This window comes from Boleophthalmus pectinirostris, unplaced genomic scaffold, assembly GCF_026225935.1.
Source record: "Boleophthalmus pectinirostris isolate CB_2022bp ecotype Guang Dong unplaced genomic scaffold, ASM2622593v1 HiC_scaffold_5, whole genome shotgun sequence".
Taxonomy (NCBI): domain Eukaryota; kingdom Metazoa; phylum Chordata; class Actinopteri; order Gobiiformes; family Gobiidae; genus Boleophthalmus; species Boleophthalmus pectinirostris.
The window spans coordinates 16,366,466-16,380,876 of record NW_026571404.1 but is presented as its reverse complement, the minus strand read 5'-3'; the positions used below and the strand labels follow the sequence as shown (position 1 = coordinate 16,380,876).

The 14,411-nt window shown below is 37.6% G+C and overlaps 1 protein-coding gene across 1 annotated transcript in view; it reads left to right on the top strand.

Moving 5' to 3' along the window:
• Positions 1 to 2,845: 2,845 nt before the first annotated feature.
• The window catches only part of disc1 (DISC1 scaffold protein), a 90,559-nt gene continuing 78,993 nt past the window's right edge, over positions 2,846 to 14,411 (top strand). The window contains exons 1-8 of the mRNA XM_055162960.1: positions 2,846 to 2,991; positions 3,606 to 3,682; positions 4,341 to 5,125; positions 6,567 to 6,636; positions 8,101 to 8,145; positions 8,410 to 8,569; positions 10,223 to 10,319; positions 10,751 to 10,983. Coding sequence (XP_055018935.1) covers positions 2,846 to 2,991; positions 3,606 to 3,682; positions 4,341 to 5,125; positions 6,567 to 6,636; positions 8,101 to 8,145; positions 8,410 to 8,569; positions 10,223 to 10,319; positions 10,751 to 10,983 — 1,613 coding nt within the window. The remainder of the gene's footprint in view (positions 2,992 to 3,605; positions 3,683 to 4,340; positions 5,126 to 6,566; positions 6,637 to 8,100; positions 8,146 to 8,409; positions 8,570 to 10,222; positions 10,320 to 10,750; positions 10,984 to 14,411) is intronic.

Here is a 14,411-nt window from a genome sequence, read left to right as displayed (position 1 = left end):
GTTATAAGAGAGTTAAAAAATAGCAGTACAGGTGTTCTCCGAGGGTTAAAACAGTAGTCTTTAAACAGAAAGTTGCCCTTACTGGAAAATGTAAAAGTGGGCAAGGTACAAACCCAAGTCCTTTATTGCATGATGGTCTTTGTCAGGGCAAACGATTCCCAAGACTGAGGATTTAAAGCTGAAACAAAGAGAATGTTTGGTGAATTTTATCAAGGGAAAAGACGTTATTGCCCTTCTTTCTACGGGATTTGGGAAAAGCTTAATATATCAGTTAGCCCTGTTAGCGTCGCATTACATACATCACGACCAAATAGCAGCGATTGGTTAAATAGTAAAAAATACCTGCCTACTGTCGAGCGAACAAATTCTAATGCTGTGAGATCAGACGGTTTCCATGAAGTGAAACTGGCTGATGAATCAGACTAAATGCCACTTGCTTGTCTCTGGGGAAATGTTATCACTTTGTCAGAATGTTCCTTAGTATTAAACGAATCTGTCTTGCATAATTTCCAGTGTTTTAACTGTAAGATAAAACAAAACATGATACAAAACATGTATTCTTACTGTGTACAAGGTCACTTCTTTAGAGCTCTGACATGTAATTTACCCTGGTGGTGTCACCTGCTTGTCTCCATGGAGATAGATAAGTTAATGCCACACTGTAGAAAATTCCTGGCAAAGCAATATAGCATCTCCATTTAGACAGCTAGGTGGTTGACCTCACACCAGAAAGTTATAATATATGCACCTATAAAAACAGTTTAAAAATATGCTACAGGTCAAAAGTTTTAGAACACCACACTTTTCCAGTTTTTTACTCTTTACTGTTGACCAAAACGTATTCTAAACTTTTGATTCATGAAAGTGTCCACCTTTGGCAGATATAACAGCTGAACACACTCGTGGCTCGTTCTTTTTACAATAGAAATCAAATATTCTTCAGAAAGTTCTTCCCAAGTCTGTTGCAGAAGTTCCCATAAATGTGTGGCACCTGTAGGTTGTCTGGCTTTCACTCTTCTGTCCAGTTCATCCCAAAACAGCTTGATGGGGTTTAAATCTGGAGACTGTGCTGGACACTCCATGTTTTCATGCTCCCAATCTTTTTCTTTCTTCCTGAGGTAGTTTTGGCAGAGCTTGGACTTGGGTTTTGTTATCTTTTTTTCTTTTTTTTTTAACCTCTGGCTGTTCAGTACTTACCTTTGTACCATTTCAGGCTCTTCACTGGACTTGCACGACTTGAATTGCAATGAATAACTGGAAAAAATAGGGTGTTCTAAAACTTTTGCCCAGTAGTGTACATGAGCAGCAAAATGCATTCTTAAAATATTTGTTATATCTTGATTTATGCCCTGTTTCCTGAAGATCTATTTAGCCCAGACCCATCCAGGAAAAGGGAATCTACACAGAGCTGGAGTGCTTTGACCATGATGTTGATGCTTTAACACCAACACATGCACATACAATGGAGCTTGAGGCATTTCCTTCCCTTTTCGCTGCAGAGTGTTTCCCAGTTCAATAGGAGCACAGCGCAGATAAAGTGTCAGCCTTTCTCTTTCACCTCTTTGACTCTTAGAAGTGCTATATTATGACATGACCACACAGCAGATGGCAGATGTCTGTATTGGTTACCCATACATGGTATTGTGTTACTTGAGGTTGTTGCAGATCACTGGACACGTCTGCACAGAGAAGCACTAATGGGAGGAAAGTGTAACTCGAGACAGACGCTGAGTCCCAATAGACAGTGGGGGCTTTCGCTCAAGGCCTTTCTCCTACACTTGGAGCTTGGATGGAGTCAAATACGAGTAACTATAGGCATGGCTGTGTGAATGAATGTCAAGATGCAAAAGTGTGCCAAATCTTGACAGGCATACAGGCCCAGGAGGCATAGTCAGCAATTCAAATATATTCAAAGTACAACCAGAGCATTTGTTCTAACAGGTAAAATAATTAGGACATTTTAGAAGTGACTTGAATTTTTCAGAGCATTTATACTGGTCATTGTGTACTGATGTGGAATTAATCTTTGGCTCACCATCACTTGAAAACATTATAAAAACAGATTATAATTTCCACTGAAGAATGTGCAGATGAGATGGTTTCACATTAAAGAGCCCATATTATGCTATTTTCAAAAAAAATACCAGGAGTTGTGTTTTGTTTCATTGAGACATGTTTAACACTCACATCTGGCATATTTAGGCTGAGTTCTTGTCTTAAACAGAAAACACTCTGTTCTTTGTGATGTGATAATAGGAAGCACTCCACTGTGTTTTAAAATGACATACATCTTCAGAAGAATCATTTAGATAATTTCAGTCCTGGAGTTGGCAAAAGCATTTTGAGCTTTAGAGATGTAGGCAGACTAATAATAAAGGATTACTCAAATGTGGAATGACACAAACCACAACTCCAGGTATGTTTTTAATGAGGCATCAACATTATAATATGGCTTTAGGTTCATAAGAGTCAATTTTGTATATTATAGGAGCTTTAAACTTGTTGTTAACATACATAATATAATGTGTTCTCCCAGGTATAATTTGTGTCGTGATGTATTTTTTGTGGTAATTGTCCAGCCCTTCTTTTGTTTGTTTTTTCAAAGAAATATGTTTAAAAGTGATTTTCTCTTTAGTAGTTAAGAGTCATATTCTTATTCATCTTTTTGTCATTTCTGAGAATTAGTTTGAATGTCTAATTTCTCAGAATAGACAAATGCATGATCTAATGTTTTCAATTTACATCAACCATGCACCACACAGTGTTATACAAAAAGCCACCCCAGGAGACTACAGCGCTAGACTTACTCTGAAAGTGCTCATAATAAAAACATGCTGTGGTCTTAATGGGCTGCAACTCCACAGAGTACAATGGCCGTTCTCTTTTATTTGATGTCAGTCTTCCTGTCACATGGTCCAGGGATGACATCACAGAGGTCAAATGGGTGGAGTTAGGGGCTGCGGTGGAGGTGGTAGCTTTGTTTGGGTCATGGTTTGTTTGGCATCTGCATTCCTATTTACAACATATGGTTATAATCACAGTCAGGCAAAAAAAAAAAAAAAGTCATAAATCAAATGATGATTTTCAAAACACATTCCTGGTACATTTAGAGGTTTGACTAAGTTAAACAGGGATTAAACTTGAATTTAGATGAACTTTATTAAATCACAAAGAAAGTGAATAGGCCACAACATTTGAAAGCACATATTTCAGGAAATGGAATGGAAAAGATAAACTCCTTGAACCTAAAATCATAACGTGGCAGTGAATGAAATGAAATTAAACTACATAGACCATGATCCATTGCTTATATAAAATATGCAAATGCTGCTACTAAACAACTGTTACCCCTACTTGTTGAAATCTTACTAAATATATGGACATTTGTGGTGTTCAGCAGTACCATGCATAGCTACTATAGTTATTATTACTCAAAACTTTTACATTGAACTCATAAATACCATCACTGTTGCACTACAAAAGCCTCTGTGACAGCGATCCCATTGAGTGTGTGTGTGTGTGTGTGTGTGCGCAGTAGTGAGAGTGGTGCAGCTGTGCATAAAGAGACCCTTGATTCCTCACATTTGAGCCTCCTCTTCCCTCAGTCCGGCTCTGTTTTGTACTGAAGCCCTGAAGCTACAGCAGGTGGGACGACCCAAACACAGACAAGGCTTTGTAGTTGGTCACAGTTTTGTACATGATCATTTTTCACAGGGGTCATGTTTGGGTTAATTATCAAACAGCAATTCAGTGAAGCTATATTATAGATATAATAGGGGGCATGTAATATGCACTATGGTCACCCTCTTGTCTCCATTAAGTTGTTTCTGTTTTGCCTGGAGTGTCCCACACCCAGGCATTAATGATTTATAGTAGTGGCTCTAAAGATGCTCTAAAGGAAGGGCATCTGGCATCAAACGCTGCCAAAGTTTATATGAGAATAGATAGAGACCAATGAAAGAGACACTGGAGATTCTGTGCATCTTGCAGATATAGACTAATAGAACGTAAACGTACCACTTACTAATACTGTTTTTCAAACCAATACAGCCAAATGTGTTTTTTGGATTTGCCCCTCCCCCTCCGCTGTTTGGGGCGTGTCCTGGACTCCACATGACATTGTGGCTCTGGTATTTCCAACAGCTGTAGAGCCCATGGGAAAGTTCTCAAACCGCTGCACCAGTTGTTTTTCATTCATTTAGTTTAATGTTAGCTTTAGCCCCAGTCAAATCAATACAGTGTTGATAAGAAGATCACATTCCATTCTTATGTAATTATCCAGTGGCTCAGTTATTTAATGTTCATGTTCTTGACTTAATGATTAATCTTTTTATCTACAGGTGGCACTGGCAGGGCATCTGGGTCAACTGGCAGCACCTGTCGGAAAAGGCATAAGCGACCTGGATACATGAGAGGAGAGCGACAACCAAACGATGAGGAAGAGGAGGAGGAGGAGGAGGAAGGGTGTGGTGTTTTGAGGAATGGGAAATCCGGACGTCATACTAGCAATGCTAATGACGCAACAAATACCAAGAACTTAGTGAATCAAGCTAATCAACTTTCAAGTACCGTTTTGCACAAAAATATTTTAAGTTCCACTGTTTCTACACATTCCACTATGAACTGCAATGGCACATTAAATAATATGAAGTCACCGGTTTTGAAAACTGAAAAGACAATCCCAAAATCGCCACCTTTTGAGAGCTCTTTTAATTCAAGTTTTAGTTTTATCCAGCAGTCACTCAATTGTAGCCAAGATTTTAACACTGCACCTGAACCACTAAATGACACCAGCTCAAACCTTGCATCTTTGTCAATAGACCAAAATCAGGTACAATCACTGCCATTGGAGAAAGAGGACCATAAGTTTTGGAGAGATGGTCTGTGGAGCACCAGGACAGATGGGGATACCGGGTCAGATCTACCTGATATCGATACTCGTTCGGTGGATACAGAGATCACATCATCCCTATCTGTGGATTCGGACACAGCCTCGGCCTCTTCCGTCACTTCTGGATATGAGAGCGCCACTCCTGCCTCCACGGAGCAGGGCTGGGAGAGTCTAGTGAAGAAGTATGACGGGGTGCTACAAGAGTGTCTGCAGAACAACCGCACACACACCAAGGTGGGTTTAAAACAGGTAAATTCCCATGGTGGTGGAGTTTCCCCATCAGAAAAGCAGGGTCCAAAATTCCAAGTCACAAAGAAATGCTTGTTGTCAAGTGTAGCTGGTCATTCTACCTTTATTTCTTTGCATTTTGATTTATAGAGCATAACCAGAATAGTCTGGCTGAGATTAAGAATCTATTTTTCAGGGGATGATGTCCCTTTTTATTCAAATCAGAACAAATAAATTCTGCCATATTGGACGTAAAATCAAATAAAATCAAAGCACTGCAGACGATATGCAACTATAATGGGTTTGTCAAGAGGACCATGATTTTTATGCAGGACAATGCTCCATCGCAGGCATCCATATGCACATAATTGTTAGCCAAGTTGTACTTAGGATTAATTTTATAATTGAACAACTACAGTGTTTTCGGTCAAACCAAAATGTTAATAAATCTCAAACCTGAATATTTAAGAAGAAAAATGAACATTTTCCATTCTGACTTGTTTATTTTCATCTGTCAGAATAGTAAACAACTCAAAATTTACAAATAAACATTTATGACATTAAAAATAAAAAAAATCTGTGACCAATATAGCCACCCTTCTCAATAATGGTCATAAACTGTCCATTCATGGAGTCTGTCAGTTTCTTGATCTGTTGAAGATCAACTTTTTGTGCAGCAGGAACCACAGTCTCCCAGACACTGTTCAGAGGTGGACTGTTTTCTGTCACTGTAAATCTCCCTTTCAAGAAGGGCCCACAAGTTCTCAGTAGAGTTTAGGTTAGGTGAGGAAGGGGCCATGTCCTTATTTTTTCATGTTTAAGGCCTTTACTGGCAAGCCACACAGTGGAGTACTTGGATGCCTGCGATGGAGCATTGTGCTGCATAAAAATCATGGTCCTCTTGAAAGACGCAGACTTTTCTCTGTATCTCTGCTTGAAGAAAGTGTCTCAAAAAAAAAAAAAAAAAACTGGCAGTAGGTTTTGGAGTTCATTTTGGGTCCATCTTCAGACAGAATATGACAGTGCTGGAGAACAATGGCTCCCTTGTAGCTTCATGTTTGATTCTTCTCACGTCTCTTGCAGTTAATTTGTGTCTTTTTTCTCAACACGTTTCTTGCAGCACTGTTGATTTTTTGTCTTTGTGTTGTTTTCAAGAACTTTCAGTACACCACGTGACATATACGGCTGTACATAGCTACTCGGATCTCTACATCCAGTATAAATATTAAGATTAATTTGTGTCTCTTATAAAATATAAAATGGTAAATTGAATGCTTATTTGTTGTGTACAGAGCTTTAAAATTAAAGCAGCCTTTTAAACTTCACTACACTTGACACTTTTGGATATACTGCTGAGTGGCTCTCACCTCTGCTCTTTGCACTCTGGGTGCTGTGTGTGGTCATTGTTTAAACAGTTTTACTCTGGTCATTTGTGTGTCTATCTCAGATCGAGTCCATGATGTTGAAGCTCCAGAGGCTGCAGCAGAAAGCCATTCAGGAGGACGACTATGATGCAGGTAAATAACCTAAATAACCTTTATCTTTGCATTATTTCATATGTGTCTGTGTAAAGTGTACTATCAAGTTAATGCATTTTGGTAGTATTGTTTTCTTGCATTATGCAACTGGTTATACAGTTGTAGTAGTACACTCATTGCTTTATATTGCTCATTCACTCTCTCCACACTTGGTGATGGTGGAAAACTCTAATGTAGCCACAGCTGCTAGAAGGCTACCTGGCTTACTTTCAATCTCCTACTCACATAGGCCTGTCACAATAATTGCTAGTGACTATTTGAATAAATAGTGTAGTAATAAGTAAATAATAATAAATAGTAATAAGACTTGTATGTACATGTAGCTGGGTTTACCATGCTTTGTATCTGTGGCATAAAATAGTTTCCATATTATTGTTTTCTTTTCTTCAGTAATATATCATGCTTCAAAATGTGTAATTGTGACTGGCCTATACATCATGTTTGTATTTGGTCAAGGTGTCTTCCCCAATGACCAGTTATAAAAAGACCACTCTGACCCCCATCTGAGCCACTGCTGCATTATTACTTCACCTGCAAGTCACAGCTGGCTTAGGACAGACAGACTGACAAGCCTACCATTTTATACCTCTGTCACCACCACCAAACTTGCACATTCACTTCATATGTAACAAAGCAGCAGTGTGTCAGTTGGATAGATTTCACCACCAACCTCTGGGTTATTGAGCAAACATTTCTAGGTCACTGGTCTCGTTACTGTCCCAGACTGACCATCACTCGGTCACATGCAGCCTCTGTGGTCTGTCTGAGTTCACCAGTTCATCCAAACATGCTTCTCTCAAATACAAATGTGAATACTGTTTACAATATTTGAAGTTTCCCAGTTGACTTGATTCAATTTTCTTTCTAACCGTAACTACATTAGCTTTTGATCATGTTTGAGATATCTGATAAAGCACGTGAAGAAACCAGGCCACAGATTTATTAGAAAATTTGATTGTGAAAATCTGTTTTTTTTTTTTTTTTAAACATACATTCAACACAGCAAAACTTACTATTCAAATTCAACATGATCTTTTTATTATTCAAGATGAACTGACTTTTTAAAGCAAACTTCAGTCCATCAGTGTCAGGCCTATTGTAACGAAAACATATCATCATTATTAAAGATTTATGTGTATTATTGTTTTGAAGTTGTCCTGGGTTGAGGAAATAGTGAAGTACCCTGACCTATTTCTTGGACCTTGTGACCAAAATACGAGAGTACATCTGCTGCCTCTGTCAGGCAGAACCGGTTGTTAATATATAGGTCAAATTTACACTACTTTCTGTTTGTCTATTGATTATAAGCTTAGGTCTAAATGCCTCTTTACTCTATACTGACATTGTATAAGTGTACAAAACAAAGCTAATGTAATGCTTGTAATTATAACAATTAAAATTTTATTATCAGAAAAAATAAAGACAGATTTTTTTTTTTTTCAGCTGAGATTACATTCCTAAAAATAGATGAGATTAATTCAATAATAGGTAAGTGTTCAGCCTGCTTGTCTTATAGTTGTCATCTTGGTGATCTTCACATGATTATGCACTGCATAGCTGAGATGCAGTGTAAAACGTTATTGATTACATTTATTGTAATTGTTTGTTTTTGATTGGCAACTCTTATTTTAGAATGGAAAAAACGTATCCTAAATTTGAAATTGAGCCGGATGCTTTCAGAGGGCCTGTCATGTAGCTTTCTGTATCGGATGTAAAGCATTGAATCATAACTATAGTGTATTGTTGTTGCAGCGGAGAGGTTTGGGAAGAAGTTGGAGGAGTTGTGCCGGGAGAGAGGCGCTCTGAGGCTGGGTTTACCGTCCCGTCAGCCCGCGGTCTCTCAGTTCCTCCAGCGGCTCAGTTTGGTGGTGAACAGCGCCCTCCAGAGGACAGACGGCGCTGCACAACACAGGTCAGAATTATACCATCAGTTTAAATCAGTTACTATTTTGATAAAAATGAAAGAAAAAAATAGCAAAATATTTCAACACTTTATTTTAATTGCTTATAAAGTGGATATGATTGCCTTTAAGCCTACTCATCTCACCAATTTCCTCCTTTTTTATTCAAAACCATTTAAAACCCATAACCAACATTTATGGCTATATGTGTCCCCAAACAATACCTTTAAATGGAAAATTCTGCAGTCAGAAACTAGACATACACCTTATATATTAAATTTATCATAAACTACAAACTACACTCAAAATTATTATGTAAACCCCCAATACAGTTGAATATTGCTGCTATAGTAAAAGGGCCTATATAATTCTATTTTCTGAACTATATTTTAATGTTGTTTTCTCCTCACAACCATACCACGAGTTGTGTTTTGTTCCATTCATACATGTTTAACATAAAAAAAAAAAACTCTGCATATTTGGGTTGAGTTCTTTTCTCAAACCAAAAATGCCCTGTTCTACCTTGTGATGTCATGTAGCAATACAGGAAGTGTTCCACTGTGTTTTTAGATTTGATACAACTTCACTACAATCACTTGGATTATTTAAGGCCTGGAATTACCAATCTTTACTGAATTAAAGGTAAAAGGAGTTGTCAACATGAAAAGTACCACTTCATGACATCACAAGGTGTAACAGAGCATTTTGAGCTTTGGGGAAGCAGGCAGCTTAATAAAACAGGGTTATTCAACCATGTGTGAATGAAACAAAACACATCTCCAGCTATGTGTAATATAGGACTTTTAAAGCAATATATATTATCACATTTATTTATCATTATGCTCTCTTAGTCCTTGTATTCAGCGTATTTCAAGCGTGTATTCATATCCAAGTAGAAGAGCATGACCTTATCCAACAAAAGCTGCGTTTACTTTGAGAAACAGTAGATGCTGTTCTGTCACTGATTACATTATGATTTATGGAGGACATTTGATTCAATTATCTTGAATTACATACTCTTTTATTGTGTGTTTTATACAAATGGTTGTATATTGTTGTGTTGTTTTCTAGTTTCTATTTGAGTTATTGGTGATGGTTGGTCAAAGCCGCTAAAAATAACCGTCTGCTCAGTGTGACAGGAAAGACGTCAGGAGGAGTCTGTTCATGGCATGTCCTGAAAAACTAAAAACAATGGTTGACCTGGTGGCTTGTCTCTGTCACAGTTTAAAGTGATTAATAACAGGATAAAAACGTGTGAGGTCTCCAGAACAGCAAACCCTTTTCCAATAGAAGATTAAATGAGGTTAAAAATAGCTCAGATAATAATAATGGCCCTTATTATTAGCTTTCTCAAAGTGGTATTTTGATTAATTCATGCATTCAAGGGTTGGGTGCCCCCCATTTAAAAATGAATATTCAATTCATATTAATAATTATGATTAATTTACTTGAAAGTGTGGTATTTGTTCGATTGCCATTCATTTTGTAGCCCTACCAAAAACATACAATTCCAAAACATGTACTAAATATTAAAATGACTGTATGGGTGTGAAAATTCACTGAAAGAGATACAGGGATTCAGATTATTTGTTCATACAATGGTGTTATAAATTATCAAGAAATTTTAATTATTTACTTTTAATCATCTGATGTTTTGTTACCAGGGAGAGTACAGAGTCAAAAGGAGCAGAACGGAGAGAGATGTCCCAGGATCCTGCACATCGTAGAGATCGGCTAATCCAGGAAAAATGTCTGGTAGAGGTAAATATAATATGATAAGTGCATGCAGCTACGCCCATTTTTACATGGGAATTATATTGCACTACATTATATTTTATTTTCTCTTGTCCGATTCTACATTTAAAAGGTCCACCACCTTGTCTGTAATTCTCAATTTTTTTTTTTACTTTATGGACAAGCAGGTGATGATGCCACTAGGCAAAGTTGCAGGTCAAATCTGGGAAGAGGGAAGGCCCCTTCACAATAATAGGTGGTGGACATTACAAGTTACAAGCATCTTTAAGTATGTACTGAAGTGAATGTGTCTTTATTTTTTATATTATAATGTGTGAGCTACTGTGTCCAAGTATTTCTCATGTGGATCAATAAGTTTGTAAAGTAAAGTTTTCCTAGGTTCAACAGCTTTCATAATTCCTTACAATAACATTTCTATCATAATTACCCGTGTATAGATGGAGATGGCTGAGCTGCAGCAGAGGTTGTCAGCACTGGAACAGAGGAGGCGGAGTCTGGAGGAGCAGATCCAGGACCAGGACCTGGAGACCGAGTCTGAGGGTCTGGAGGCCTCAGTCCTAAAGACCTACAGCCCCCCACAGCTACAGGACCTCCACCAGACCCTACAGGACCTGCTCTCGTCACAGGACCGCAGTCTGATCTCTGTGTCCCCCCCGCCCTCTGTACTCAGGTCAGTCACAACACATGCACTGAGAGCTCGGAGTATCTATGAAACATTATTGACAATGAACAATGAAGTGTTGTGTTAGCAATTAAAGTAGTCTTAAAATTCTTATTGTAAGTGAGCAACTTTCCTTTAGCTATTAACAGTTCAAACCGAAATAATATGTCTTTTCAATGGTGAAAAGTGCTCAAAATGGCACCTATGAACAGGAAGTAAAAACCCATGAATAAATCTAATTTCAAATAACAATTTACTACAATAGATGCAAGCTGAATAAGATGTTATACGCTACGAGTTACAAAAAAAGGTAGGTAGAAACATAAATCTAAATTATGGGCATATATCTTAAAATGACTTTGTGCTGGAAGAATGCACAAAAAATATAAACAGATGAGCAACTGTAGATCAGCAATGTGAACTGCATGCGCTGTCCTGCCATTTGGACAAAGAGGATCCTACCTACTTTAGTTTATCTGTTGCAGTACTATTTGTGGCCTAATGGGGCTGCTAATGAGCCATCAATTATTTGACAGCTTTTATTTGATGTGACATTTAAGTGGAAGGATCTAAACATAGTACCATTTCACCAGCATCACCAATTTAAGCTGGTAATAAGAAGTCTCACTTGTTGATTGACTTGAACTAACTATTTCTAAAAAGCCATTTGGGCAATAAACATTATAGCTTATGGCACACACATTTACACAGCACTATCAGTAATCTCAATTTACCATGCATGGTTTATACGGGTCAAATCAAATCATGTATAACCCTTTACTGGTTTTAATTAAAAAAGTAAAATATTTATTTGTACAAACTTTAAGGAAAATGTATTATGACTATTAAAATAGAAAAATATGACAGTTGAATTATCTTCACTTAACTCTGTGTATATAGTAAATCTAAACCTCCAATTTACACCACCTTCCCATCTGCAGCTGCCGCATTATTTCTGTTGTAATTAAGCTGTAATGATCCATTTGGCTTTTTCTGATTTCTAGAGACGTCCCGCTCCCCTTTGCTCCCTCTCCTGCTCCTCCACTCTCACACCTGCACCAACCCGAGATGAATGTTAATGCTTTTCCCCGATGCTAATGATTTCTTTGCATCAGAAGTTAATAGCATGTGAGCGAGTCCCCATACTCGTTAGAAAAGCCATGTAAATTGCACTTATCTCCGCCTTCGTGCCGTGACCCCAAACGCTGTAGGAATAATTTGATACCTGACACAAACTCTGCTCCAAAGCTCTGATTTCTGCTCATTTTGATTGAAATGTTGACCTTAGCGGTGCAGTTTGTGGTGATGATAGCTCTTGTCATTTCACGCTCATATTGAGGTCTGACTTGCCTGAAAATATTAGATTAAAGAGAGCGACAGGTACTTGGAATTAAGAAGCCTGCAATATGATATAGAGATTAATAAATTTGCTACATAGATATGGTTCATGCCATTTATTTTTACATCCACTCCACTTTCCCAGTGGGATGCGTCTATTGTCAAAGCCAGTCTTTTCAAGTCTTTTGAACCATATCGCTTTTGTTTTTGGTTCTGATATCATCATATTTTAGTTATGGAATTCGGACATCGTAATTGTGTGATTGTTGGATGTCCCAACAGTGGAAAATGGCTCGAGAAATGGGCTTTGGAAGTTTGTGAACTCCCTAACTGCAAAAGGGAATCAGATCTGTGTGACTGCAAACATCCGTTGAAACTGTTTCCCTTCCCAACGGAAATAAAAATTTGTAATTGTAAATTGATCCACAGGAAGGACGAAAAAGGTAACCTTTGGCTGCCTAAGAAATCATCCCGAGTGTGTGGGGAACATTTTGTATGTGGAGTGCCATCAAAGCAAAATCCCGATCCCTTGCTCAACCTTGGTTACAACTTTAAAAAGTCAATGCCAAAGCGAAAGGCACCAGCTGTTCACCAAGAAACACCTTCCACTGCAAAGCGAACAAGACGTGATGTTGCTGTAAAGCCAGTCAAAAGTGCGAGCTCAGCCTGTTTGTCTTCTGTACCTATCACTTAACAAACGGGATTTTGCTTTGATGGCACTCCACTTACAAAATGTTCGCCGCAAACTCATGATGATTTCTTAGGGAGCCAGAGGTTTCCTTTTTGGTTCTTCCTGTGTATCAATACTGCCCATCGCCTTCACCTTTCAGTATTTTTCAATTCCGTTGGGAAGGGAAATAGTTTGAACGGAGGTTTGCAGTCACACACATCTGATTCACTTTTGCATTTATGGAGTTTGCAAACTTCCGAAGCCCATTTCTCAAGCCGTGTTCCACTGTTGGTACATCCAACAACCACACAATTACAATGTTCAAATCCCATAACTAAAATATGACAATATCAGAACCAGAAACAAAAGCGATATGGTTCAAAAGACTTGAAAAGATCGACTTTGACAATAGATGCATCCCACTGGGAAACCAAACATGGCAGTTTGATGCTCACTTTTTCGGAGGATCTTTCCCAGTAAGCATTGCGCGATGACCGGAAGTCCGAAATTCAGGATGCATGTATTGGTCAGCCTCTGTAATGTTTGGAGATAGAAGATGTATCCAAAAATGTATAATATTTTACTGACTGTTTTGGAGGTATGCAAAATTTAAAAAATATATAGTCTACAGTAAAAACTTAGCATTAACGTTTTTGTTATTTTTCAATACTATTAATATTTGAGGTGTAGAGGACAGAATAAATACATAGATAAAGTAATAATAAAGTCCACAGCTTACAAACTAATTACTGTGCCTAAAGTGTTTCATTCTGCTATTTATTTATTGCAGCTTAAGTTTTTAACAGTAATGTGTACATTTAGATTTGAGATAATCCTTCTTTAGGGTCATGTCAAAGGCATAAATTAGTTTCAGTATGATTGGTTATTGTCTGTATTTTCTTCAGAAATGTACTTTTATAATGTGTTTTCATGATAGGCTTATGTATGGTTCCTGAGCTTGACAAATAACTGAAAAGGTTAGACTCATATTTGAGATTTGATGCAATGAGAGCACCCCAAGGTGACTGTAATTATGCACCAGTGATAATGATAACAGATTTTGTGTTTCTATTTATTCATCTAATAATTAATTTATGTGGTTGCTCTGGTCTTATTGGTCGGTGCTGTTTGGATGTTGATAGGCGGTAATTGAATGCAATCTGCCTCATTTGGATCTGACATTCACCCTTTGTTTGTACTTAGATCAAACTAGACATGCTTGATAAATGAGTTTTTAATATGTGGATGCGGATATAGACATCATGTGCACTACTGTGGGTTAAATTAAGTCATATTTGATTGGATAGAAGTATGAATTTTACCTTTCACATCAAAATTGGAAAAAGAAAATGACCTCTCAGTCTCAGTTCTTACATGTTACACTAAATATTTAAACTTGTCATAGAAAATTTTAAAACTAAAATAATTG